General features: G+C 42.7%; 1 protein-coding gene across 2 annotated transcripts; it reads right to left on the reverse strand.

The window, feature by feature from the left end:
• Positions 1 to 1,696: 1,696 nt before the first annotated feature.
• Mrps33 (mitochondrial ribosomal protein S33) lies at positions 1,697 to 11,723 on the reverse strand. 2 transcript variants are annotated; one of them, XM_052721280.1, is made up of 3 exons: positions 11,602 to 11,723; positions 5,466 to 5,707; positions 1,697 to 2,052 (listed from the first exon to the last, which is right to left on the reverse strand). In XM_052721280.1, exons 2-3 carry the CDS (start codon positions 5,678 to 5,680, stop codon positions 1,947 to 1,949), a joined length of 321 nt encoding a protein of 106 aa, XP_052577240.1. In that variant the 5' UTR covers positions 5,681 to 5,707; positions 11,602 to 11,723; the 3' UTR covers positions 1,697 to 1,946. The 2 variants fall into 2 exon arrangements, with proteins under 2 accessions (XP_052577240.1, XP_052577241.1); XM_052721281.1 differs by lacking the exon at positions 11,602 to 11,723 and adding an exon at positions 11,220 to 11,530.
• Positions 11,724 to 12,278: the final 555 nt, after the last annotated feature.

The raw sequence follows: 12,278 nt of genomic DNA on the forward strand, positions 1-12,278 counted from the left end.
TGAGATCAACATCTACTGTAGTTACCTGCGCACACATCCTCTTAGGTCTTCTTAGTGCCTCTTGATTCAGGACTTCTTTAAAATTTCTAAAAATATTTTATGTGTACGGGTGTTTTGCCTGCATGTATGTATATGCACCACATGTGTATTTGGTGATCCCCAAGGGCATCCAATCCCCCCAAACTGGAGTTAACATGTGGGTGCTGAGAACCAAACCCAGGTCCTCTACAAAATGAGTACACTTAACTGTTATGCCAGCTCTTCAGGCCTGGGGCTTCTTAAAAAGTTGGAGAGTCATCCCAGCTATCCCAAGTTCAGGCTTCCCTATTTTCCACTTCAGTACCTACCCTGGTGCAGCTGCACCGCCAGATGCACTTTCTTTAAACACATTCCTGAGCTCTTGCATTACTTTGTGACAGCAGCAGAACTCACACAATCTTGGAGACCATAGCTATTCATTCTATCACCTCACAACTATTATGAGCCAGGCATATGGCAGGTACTCAGTAGAATGCGGTAAACGAATGGATTCTGAACCTTCTGTTTGAGTTCAATTCTATCAGACACAAATCACCCAATTTTAAGTACTCCCCCCCGCGCCAACAGGCAATATAAGCACTAGCCATCCTATCTGGATTATGCATGTTTAAAAATAACATTTGTTTAAACATATGCACTCCAGTTCTTACTAGTTTAGGACTCACTCAATGTTTGGGGAATGAAAATTCTATCTAAAGTAGCTGCTCTGTATACTCTTGCCTCTCTACTTTGCTTTTTTGACCAAGAGGTTACAAAGGACTTTACCATGACACATACCATCCTCTTTTTCCTGTTTTGAGGCAGGGTCTTGGTAAATTGTTCAGTCTGGCTTCAAACTTGCTGTCCTACTTAAGTTTCCCAAGTACTACCACATCATAGAACTTGCCTGGCCTGTCTATGTCCTTATGGTTAAACATGAGCCAGTCAGTGGTCTGTTTTCAGTGTTTGGAACAAGAATTTCTTCTTCTTTTTTTGTTTGAGACAGGGTTTCTCTGTGTGGACCAGGCTGGCCTTGAACTCAGAGATCCATCTGCCTCTGCCTCCCAAGTGCTGGGATGAAAGGTGTGGGCCACGACGACGACGACGACCACGACCACCACCACCACCACCAGGCCAAGAATTTCTTCTTACCTTAGGGCTTTTCAATCTTTCTTCACTTCCAACACTTTGCTCATTATTTTTCTCTTATTTATCCCCTGTCTCCAGTTTAAATATAATTTCTTCTTTCTTTAGGAAGGTCTCTAAATTTCTTAATGCGGTTTTGCCAATATTTCCAGTTATCTACCCACTCACCATCTCAAAAAGTAGTTTTCTTCATAGCATTTAATACAATTGCAGATAAATGAAAATTACAATTGCATTAAATATATGTATTTATATTAGACTCTTCTATAAGACTTTAAGTTCCATGAGCTAAAAACTACCACTCTATTTACCAAGGCTCCAGTACCTTGTATACACTAGGCATTCAATACCCCCTTTCCCAGAAAGCTTTTAAGCTCATTGAGGCACCTTCAAAAGAGTAAGCTTGAAGGTGAAGACAAAGGTGAATGGTCAAAGGTTAGGGCTGGGTGGGGAAGCAATGGAGGAATAAAGAAAGTACAGGATGCTATTTAGGGGGATCCCCCTGCTCCAACCGCAATATTCCATTCCCCTCTTAAACCGCTAAACAACAGTTTATTCATTCCATTAGAGAAGGAAGTAAACTTCAGATTACAAAACCAATGTAAATATAATTTTGAAGAATTAGAATATCTTCAAGAAACCAGTCACAGCTTAACTGAAGTGCACACAAACATGGGGTGATGTCTACTGAGGAAGGTCACCTTCCTCTAATGTGTGAAAAGTTAATGAGATACACTTCCTTAGCCACTGAGGAAGGAATTTTCTTTCTTGGTGAGCTGATACTATTTCTTCTTTGTAGCTCTTTTCCCTTCTCCTTTCCTTGGTTTTCCCTTTCCACGGAGCTTCTTTAGACGTCTTTGCTCATCCATAAAATCTTGATGCTCATCTCTGGATGAAGGAGGAGGAAAGAAAAAACAAAATCAACCAGCTATGTTTACCACACAGGAGAAGTGCCAATCTCGAGCTGTCCTCTTAGGCTGTTGAGCAGGGCTTTTCAGGGCATGTGCTTAGTTTGGTGAACAGAAAGTATACCTAACATATAGACTGGTTAGGCTGTAAGAATTCAGATGTCAATTTTCCTTCACAGACACAATACCACAAAGAGTAGTAAACTTCCAGGTGAGCCCAGGTAAACCTATGGAACTATGAGATACACCACCCAACATTTCCCTATATTAAGGCTAACCACCTTGGGTTAGATTCCCAGTATTAAAAAAAAACTAAAAAGACTAAACATCGAGGAGTAAAACTGCAAAAGAGGGAGGGAAATATAATAGCAGGTGGATCTTTGTGAGTTCGAGGCTAGCCTGGTCTATAGAGTGAGTTCCAGGTCAGCCAAGGCTACACAGAGAAACTCTGTCTCAAAAAACAGAACTAAACAAAACAAAACTTGAGTATAATTTTCGGTAGCTGCAGAGAGAGTCTGATTGCCCTAGGAATTAGTGTCTACTAAAACTGGGCAGTTCTCCAGCAGAACAGTCTGCATGGCAGTGAATGCCCCACACAAGAAGACTGCTGGGAAAGGCTGAAGCAGATGGAAGGCAAATCAAGACAGGCCTTGTAGGAGTCAGAGCAGTCAGGACTAATTATACACGTGTACGGTGCAGACAGCTACAACTGTATTAAAATGTCTGACTACCCAAAGAAAGTGCTTAAACATGGAAGCCACGGAACCCATGTAAACCTGGCTTTAAAACACAGTCCATGAGACCTGAGTGCTGAACTTTTTCCTCACTTGTAACAGGCGGCAGTAATGGTGTACGGATTGAATAGACATTATTTAATGGATTTCATAGAATAGACTGAATATATAAAAAAGGGATGCTTTGCTGGGTCCACCTAAGCTATTTTTTTTAAAAAAGATTGATTTTAAAGAATTTGATATCTCGCCGGGCGGTGGTGGCGCACGCCTTTAATCCCAGCACTCAGGAGGCAGAGCCAGGCGGATCTCTGTGAGTTCGAGCCCAGTCTGGACTACCAAGTGAGTTCCCGGAAAGGCGCAAAGCTACACAGAGAAACCCTGTCTCGAAAGACCAAAAAAAAAAAAAAAAGAATTTGATATCTCATTCCATGAACATGATGGACAATATAGCACAGACCTCTTTGAGATTAGCTATGACTGACAAATAGTTTTCAACATAACCATAATAATTCATCTAAAATAGATGTCAGATCATGTTGCTGAAACTCTGTTGCCCAGGGCAAAAGCCCTGTTCTTTAGCACAGCACTCCCAGACCCCTATGTCCTGCCTTCTGTCTCCCAGTTGTTCCCTTAGCCCAGACTATTCCTGGGCCATTGCAGGTACACTCTGGCCTCAGGAAGAGTGGCCTTTGTTCACTCTTGCCTCTGTCCCACAAGCTCTACCCCAGGTCTCACCAGGTTCACTCACAACCCACGAGCCTCAGCCTAAACCTCAATCTCTTCTATGGGGCTGACCCTGACTGCCCTGTTTAAGGCTGTTAGCATGCCCGTCCCCAGCTCACCACAGGCCCTGTCAGCACTCTGGATCCTGCTTAGCTAGTTCTGCCTCCCCCACCCCCAGCATGTTCGACACTGTCACCAAACATATCATATTGTTTGTTACATCATTTTCCCACTCTCCATTCCCTCCCTGTTTCTGTCCATCATCAGACAGAAAACTCTACAAAGGCTGCTAGCACAACACATCAGCTTGTTAACCGAGTGAATCAATTGTCTTGGTTGACTATATCTCCCTCTTTTGCAGGCCTTTACATCAGACTTTATTGAAGGGATGTCTACATTTATCCTCTCTGATGCTACAGATGGCCATGCATTGGACGCATCATTTACCATAACTACTGAAAAAGCACATACAAATAATTTTGCTTCTCAGTGAACAACTAAGTGCTTAGTATTTTTTCCCTTGTCCCCACAGATAGCTAGGTCTTTGTTCTTAAAATAAATGAAGGACATTATCAAGCAGACATATTAAAATAGTTGAATGTAATTTTGTTAGGGGTTATAACCTTCCACGGGATCTGGTTTCTGATATTTTATTCTGGGTCATAATAAAATTAGGTTTTATTTTCTGCCAAGACTAATGGCAAAGGAGATAGTCCCTAGCAATTCCAGACACTCAAAAGTAGGCCATGCATTGTAATCTCTAATAATGTATTCACTTAGAATATCGGTTTGTTTTGTTTACTGCTGTTCCTTTAATGTCCATCTTAAATGCCCGTACATGGAAAGGACTTAAAAAGTATGCTGGCTAAATGAATGTACCAACCTTTAGCTCTCTGGAATGAGTATCATGCTGTGCTATTTATTTTATATTACAATGAATGGTCCCACATTAATAGTTAGGTCCAATTAAAACATGTTATATTTTAAAGATGGTATGCAATTCAGTTTTTTTTTTTTTTTTTTTTTTTTTTTTTTTTTTTTGGGTTTTTTCGAGACAGGGTTTCTCTGTGTAGCTTTGCGCCTTTCCTGGAACTCACTTGGTAGTCCAGGCTGGCCTCGAACTCACAGAGATCCGCCTGGCTCTGCCTCCCGAGTGCTGGGATTAAAGGCGTGCGCCACCACCGCCCGGCTGCAATTCAGTTTTATGAGATCTTATTGTTTTAATTCTTTGTAAGGGGTATTTATTAGCTTGGAAGTTTTCTTAAAATTTTTTTTTGAAGAAAAATGGCCATCTTGGTATTTTATTTAATTTTTTTTTCTACAAGGAAAGCACTCACTTCTTAGACCTATCAAATATACAAAACACAGTATTAAGAGTTATGTGATTTATAAATTACCATTAAAAGTAAACTACAGCTTATCCAATCAGAATTAATATACCAAAGACACAAAATAAAAAAGCCAGAAGTGAGGGGGAGGAGTAGGAACGTCAACAAAACTGCCACCAGCAGAGAACGGAGGCCCCTACCTACCCAGTAAGAGGCAGCTCAGGGGTGGGGCAGGCTTCTGTTCATCTGTACCAAGAACTAGCTGCTCTAGCAATCATGCTGCTTGTGGGGGTTGATTCCTCATCATTTTGGCCCACTCCCTACCCGCATCCCTTTTAGAGCACCCTTAAATTATCGAACAATAGCTCAGTACAATTTGATGTAGGTTATGCTTTCGACATAATTCCAACAAGCTTTATTTTTGTTTGTTTGCTTGTTTATGAATCAAGGCAATTTTGAAAGAGTACCTATCCCTACACATTGTACCTTTTGATGTACCTGGACTCTCATAAGAGCCACAAAACTGTAGGGAGACATGCTAATTGTTTTCCTTTGCTGATCTGTTAACACCACCTCTCACAAAGCCCTGTCTTTTTTCCTCTCCTCACCTGTAAAGGCCAAGGAAACGGAGTGTGCCCATGAGCGCAAAATACGTGTTGTGATTTGGATACCAGTCATAAGTCTCTTTCTTTTTGGCCAAGGGCTGTTCACTGAACATATTCACCACTTTCCTGGACTTTGAATCAGTAGGTCTGGCCACTTCACCAAAGATCCGGGCACTCAGACGAGACATACGCAGTGCATATTCTGAAAGTGAAGCCATTTCTTAGGCAGCGAGGAACAAGATTCCCTACAGAAAAGAAGATTAATAAGTGAGCATGAGAAATTCTGCATTTATCTAGTAAATATTGTAAAAAGTGAAATACAGCAAGCCACCCAAGAATTATTGTGTACCTTTGGCAAGATCTGCCCTGGAGTTGTGACATTTCTACTCTATAGCTACTTCTTTCCTCACACTTGTGGTTTTTATATTTTGTGTTATTGCACTATGTTTCTTTGGTGTATTACCTTTCTTACAATTTGTGATTCAATAGGTTATTTACTTGTCGTCAGGTTTACTTATTTGCAAGCTGGATGAAGGGGACAGGGAAACAAGTTATTCTGCTATAGCATAGTTATTATACCTTTAGAAACAACCACCCAAGCAATCTGCAAATAAATATGCTGACTGCTTGCCATCTAAAGGTGTAATCATGGCAGAGAAGTAATTATGCTGTTGTCTTTATTATCAGTCCTTTGAACACTGTTCTCCTCAAGGGCACCAGATGGCTCTGAGAACTGCTAATGAGTTATGAGGTCATTTGGCCTCTAGGTTACTGGATTGAATTCTGCCTAGCAACTGAAAGCCATTTGGGAAAAACAGACAGTAGTTCTATAGAAACAAAATTCAAGAGCTCAAATAAGGATCATCAGCTCAAATGATCTGTTATCCATGAACAAAAGTCACCTAGGAATTAGGATGCTATTTATCAGCCTTAATGCAAACCAGCTCAAAGTAACTTTTTCTTTAGAGGTACAGAATGTTGAAACAGACATTATAATAATAACTAGGGCATTAAAAAATTATAGCTAATAGACAGAAAAAAAAAACCCACATAATGGACATGTAAAAATCAAGAATGCTTCTAGGGGCTGGAGAAATAGCTTGCTGCTCTTCCAGAGGATAGTTCAGTTCATAGCACCCACGATGGACTGTTCACAACTGCCTCAAACTCCAGCTCCATGGGAGCTGATGCCTTCATTTGGCCTCTGTGGGCACCACACTTAAATGGCATGGATTCACAGACACAGACATAATAAAAAGTAAAAAATATTTACCACCAACAATAAAAAGAATGCTTCTGGTAGAATAACTATGCCATCTCATTCTAGGTCAGATACATGGGCTGTTGGTGGCAGAATATGCCAATTTATGTGAAAATTTCATGCCAAGATGAGAATCCTCGCTGGCTAAAAGACTATTTGGGGGATAGTTTGGCTAAGAGGGAAAGGAGCTGCCTTTTAAACATAAAAAGGCATAAATCTATCTGAAAAAAAAAAAAAAAAAAACCAAAAAAGAATGGGAGAACTATACCAAAACCTCCCAAGAAGGGTGCTAAAATAAAACAGCTCTTCAGAGTTTTGCAGATCACTCCTGCAAAGCAAAGTCTGGTTCCAGCAAACTAATACCTCAAAAATAAAAATGCCAGGAGTGTGTGGGAAGAAATAAGAATGCCAATAAAACTGACTGCCACCTGCAAAGAGGTCCCACACACCTGCTAAAAGACAAGACGAGGTGTAGGACACCTGATAAAATTTCAAAACAGTGTCACAAGAAATAAACTCAGTTTATCTGAGAAAGTTTTAATGCTATTTCAACATCCAGAAACAGAACAGAGGTTGACTTCAAACCAACTGTAGACTGTCAGCCTCAAACCATTTAGCATCTTGAACGCCAACCAGATGATCTTGGGGCAGCAGTGCCCTCCGAAGGCTGGCAAGGGGACAAGTCAGACTGGAAGTCTCAGTCAACTCAATCTGGGGCTCACTTGGCTTTCCTTGCTCTTCCTTTTTCACACACTTCTCCGCCATCTCTTGTTGGGCCATGTGGCTGCAGAGAGGTTTGGGCTGGTGCTATAGGAATGAGGTTTCATTTTTATCAGGGGAAAAAATGTCATTACCAGTTTAACATCTAAGTAGACAATAATGACCAGTGTCACAACCCTCCCTGGGCCTTGCAGATGTCCAGAAGTCTTCAGAAGCAGCCATGTTTCTATGGGTGCTTTTTTTCTTAAACACAAGTTTAAAAACAAATTGTTTCTGCGCTCTTTTCATTTTGCTCTCTTGATTACCAGTATAGTATCAGAATAGGTTCCACTGTACTTGCATAAAATGTCCGGAGATACTTTAAAGCAGGCTGGGAACTATCATTTCGCTACAGCATTTAAAGGAAAATACATCCTCAATTCCCAATCACTTTATTTTTAAATAGAGGCTACTGGATGAGACCTGGCCTTGCACCCTGGCTCCGTCATGTAGTCTGTTCTGAACTTGGCCTGTCTAAATCTAACTTCCCCTTTTCTCTGAAAAGAAAGGTTGGAGGAATGTTGTGAGAAGGAGGGCAGTGATACTCAGTAAATGGTAACTCAAAAAAGGAACAGCCCTAAACCTCTTGGAAAGCTTGGCGTTCAGGGTTCACACAGAGAAATCACACTTGTTGATTTCTTGTCCTCATCTGAGAGACTGCACAAGCACACACAGTTACACTTGATAAACTTTCAGGTGTAACTGTGTGTGTTTGTTACCTGAAATGACACCTTCATTTACAAAGCCTGATGAGGGCGGTGGGGCAACCAGCACCTTGGTAACCCGACAGATAGGAAAGAGAGGAAGGGACTCTAGAAACAGCCAAAGCCATCACAGGATGCTAAGGTAATGCCATACTCACTTTGTAATGTAGCAGACAGGTGGGATACATAACCAGGAATAAGATCACATTCGAATCCATGGCAACACAGACAACAAAACCCAAGTCTTAAAATGACAAAGTCTTTATGACAAAGAAAGACCCGAGTCCCTGACTCAGCCGCACTTCCAGCACCATGGATTTAGTTTCCTTCCACAGCACAGACACACATCATAGTAAATGACAGAGAAAACTGGTTAAAAAAATTATTAAACAAAGGATGTGCTTTGGAAAAAAAAAGCTTTAAAAATTGCACCCATTTACTTTGTGCCGTGGTGTATGTATGTGGGCACGCATGCGCTACAAGACACACGTGGAGGTGAGAGGACAATGCATGGGTCTCCGTCACATGGGCGCCTGATGTTTTACTCAGGTCATTAGGCTTGACTGCAGCGTCTTTATCCATTGAGCCATCTCACTTGTACTGGAAATGTACAAGTCCAGACAAACACACAAATAAACCAACACAGGCCAGGGGTGGCCTTGAAACCCAGCACTTGGAAGCACAGGTAGGCGAATCTCTGTGAGTTCAAGGCCAGCATGTTCTAAGTAGAGTTTTAGGTCAGCCAAGGCTACATGGTGAGACCTTGTATCAAAACAAAAACACAGGCTAAAAAGGATTATTTTCCGTAACTACTGGTCCTAAGACTGACACATTGCTATTTTTTTTTTTTTTACCCTCTCTAACTTTAAATATAAAAGAAAGAAAAAATTGGGCCCGAGAGAGATGGCTTAGCAGCTTCAGGAGCTGGCCACTAGGCCTATGCTGAGTTGGATTCCTGGAGCTCACGTGGTAAAGGAGAGAACTGACTCCCTCAAGATGTCTTCTCACCTCGGCACAGCTGTTCACACACACAAATACATGTAAAATAAAATTGAAAAAATTAGGATTTCTCAAGATCTTAGCATGCTTTCTTTCTTTTTTTTTTTTTTTTTTTTTGGTTTTTCGAGACAGGGTTTCTCTGTGTAGCTTTGCGCCTTCCCTGGAACTCACTTGGTAGCCCAGGCTGGCTTCGAACTCACAGAGATCCGCCTGGCTCTGCCTCCCGAGTGCTGGGATTAAAGGCGTGCGCCACCACCGCCCGGCACTTTTTTTTTTTTTTTTGAGATAGGGTTTCTCTGTGTAGTTTTGGTTTCTGTCCTGGACCTCGCTCTGTAGCAGGCTAGCCTCGAACTCAGAGATCCGCCTGGCCCTGCCTCCCAAGTGCTGGGATTAAAGGTGTGCGCCACTGCTGCCCAGCTAGCATGCTTTCTTAAAGGACTTCAATTTTATAACTTTAAAATTTTAATTTTTAAACATTTATGTGTGGGTGGATCTGTGTAAGTGCACGTGAGCGCAGTGCCTGAGGAGGCAAGATGGTGTTGGATCCCCTAGAGCGGTAGTTCTCATCTTTCCTAATGCTTCTACCTTTCAATATAGTGCCTCATGTTGTGGTGACCCCCAACCATAAAATTTAGTTGCTACTTCATAACTGTAATTTTGCTACTGCTATGAATTGTAATGTAAGTATCTGATATGTGAACCCCAAGGGCTCACAACTCACAGGTTGAGAACTACTGCCCTAGAACCATGTCAGAAGTGGTTGTGGGCCACCTGACATAGGAACTTGGGTCCTCTGCTACAGTAATATGCACTATTAACTGCTGAGCCATCTCTCCAGTGCCCCAAATTAGTCCCTTTGAATTGTTATGTTTCTTTAAATGTGAATGAAATAAAAATACAATGTTATGGAGAAAATAATTGTTGAAAATGAGAAGCAAAACCAAATTACTTAAATATATCAAGCAAAACACATTAAGTCCATGTCTTAAAATCCGGAATTCCTTTATCTTTTTTCTTTGGAGTAAAAAGGCAAGTTTCTTATCTTTCTGGTGGATTTATATTTTTTCTAGAGTGTTTGCAGGTACATGTGCAGGTCAGTGGTTAACATCAGGTATCCAATTGCTCTCTACCTTATTTTCTGAGACAAGGTCTTTTTCATTGTACCTAAATAAAGCTCATGGATTGGGCTGGATTGGCTGAGGAATGGGTTCAGGGGACCCTCCTATCTCAGCCTCCCCAGTAAATGTTTTTTTTTTTTTTTTTTAAACGTGGGTACTGGGGATCAAACTCAAGTACCCATACTTGCACGGTAAACACTTTACCCACAGAATCATTTCCCCAGCTTCTACATTCGATTAAAAAGATCAATTTTTGGGGGCTGGAGAGATGGCTCAGTGGTTAAGAGCACTGTATACTCTTCCAAAGGTCTGAAGTTCAATTCCCAGCAACCACATGGTGGCTGACAACCACCTGAAATGAGATCTGGTGCCCTCTTCTGGTCGGCAGGGATACATGTATCAATAAATAAATAAATCTTAAAAAAAAAAGATCAATTCTAGTTCAGTAACTGGCTTTGGATTAGGTTTACTTTTTTCTTTTTGAAAGGTGAAGATGAAGGTGGAGTTAATGTTGATTGACGCTACTGTCAATCACTTTGTAAATCACTTGTATGAAATGTGCATTGTGTATTTTCCCCGGGAGGAAGCTTTCTTCAGATCCTCAAAACAGAGTGCAGAGTGCACCGCGCTTGATGTAGAAAAGGGAGCTAGAATCCTTTCTATGCTTTCAAAGAAAAGGCCATGTTGGTGTAGTCGTCCTCATCTGCCTCTATACTCTGACCAAGTGACAGTCATATGGTCTCCCTGAATTGTGAGACTAAGGCAAAACCGAAGGCATGGAGCGTGTCTAATCACGACCCAAGGAATGCACACGTGTTGTCACTGGGAAGCAACCTAATCAGAACGAGCATTTACAAATCGGTTCCAATTATTTCACTGGGTCACAGGGCATGAACGCCACTGAACAGATACTAACTTTATTCCGTTCGGCGTGAACAACTCATATTCTCCGCTGTCTGACTCGGTCCCTCCTCTGGTGATGGAAGCTGCAGCGGTGTCACATATTTTCCCGACTATCATCTTGATTGCATTTTTAAAAACTAGTGAAAACGGCCTGCACCTCCCCTACAAAACTGTTGAGGGCGGGCTAACAGGGAGAGAGGAAGTGCATTCTTGGCTGGTTCAATTCCCCACAGCACGCAGGGAAAGGCCAGGGTGTTTGTGGGGTACGCGTGGGACGTCCGGGCGGGCCCCTGACGGACTCGTCTGGATCCTGGCAACCCCACCGGGCTAGCGACCTGCGTGGCCCAGCACCGCCGCCGCCCTCTGCGGCGACCCCCGCCGTCCGCGCGCCTTACCTGCGTCTGACCTTGCTCGCGCGCGTGCCGGAAAGCCCGCCCCCCTGCCGGCTCCCAGCCCCGGAGAGCAGGAGAGAGGCGGAAGCTCGGTGGCTAGAGCGGAGCCGGCGGACAACCCGGAACTCTTGTTCCCCGGGGGCGGGGCCTCGGGTGACACCTAGCGGTCCGGCTCGCTCGGAGCCGAGGGCCTCGGCCGGTGAGAAAAGCTGTGTATGCGAGTGTGGTTCTGAGAGCGCGGGCGAGGCTTGGCTTTCTCGGAAGGTGCTGGAGGGTTCGCAAGCTTCATTTGGTTGAGAATGGCCACAGAGCTGCGTCCCTCATCTCTGAAGCTGCTTGCTCTTTGAATAAGTGCAGTATTTTTCCTTTCTCCTCGTTTTCTTTTCATCGAGCTTATGCCCTGTGCGCCCCAAAGATACTAGTTGATGCTGGGTCGGAGTCTTTCTGACCCTCTTAGGAAAATTCCTTTCTGTTAGTCCAGGGGTTATCTTTGGAACTGTGCTTCTCTCTTCCGGGGGCAGTGATGGAGCTGTTGGGTGGAAGGTAGGAACAGCCGCACCGAGAGAATTGTGTCTTGGAAGACAGCCCAAGTTCTGCTTCTCTTTGTACAGTTGGACAAGCTCTTGTAAAACTCTGCTCCCAACCTTTTTTTTTTCTTTAAAATATTTTTTATTAATTAA

Source organism: Peromyscus californicus, unplaced genomic scaffold, assembly GCF_007827085.1.
Source record: "Peromyscus californicus insignis strain IS unplaced genomic scaffold, ASM782708v3 Scaffold_6__1_contigs__length_162567912, whole genome shotgun sequence".
NCBI lineage: Eukaryota > Metazoa > Chordata > Mammalia > Rodentia > Cricetidae > Peromyscus > Peromyscus californicus.

Bases quoted from the DNA above. Each gene is read 5' to 3' on its own strand.
- Mrps33 (XM_052721280.1), bottom strand. From the start codon at position 5,680: ATGGCTTCACTTTCAGAATATGCACTGCGTATGTCTCGTCTGAGTGCC. The intron at 2,053-5,465 runs GTGAGGAGAGGA...TCCTTCATCCAG, and splicing joins CGTTTCCTTGGCCTTTACAG to AGATGAGCATCAAGATTTTA.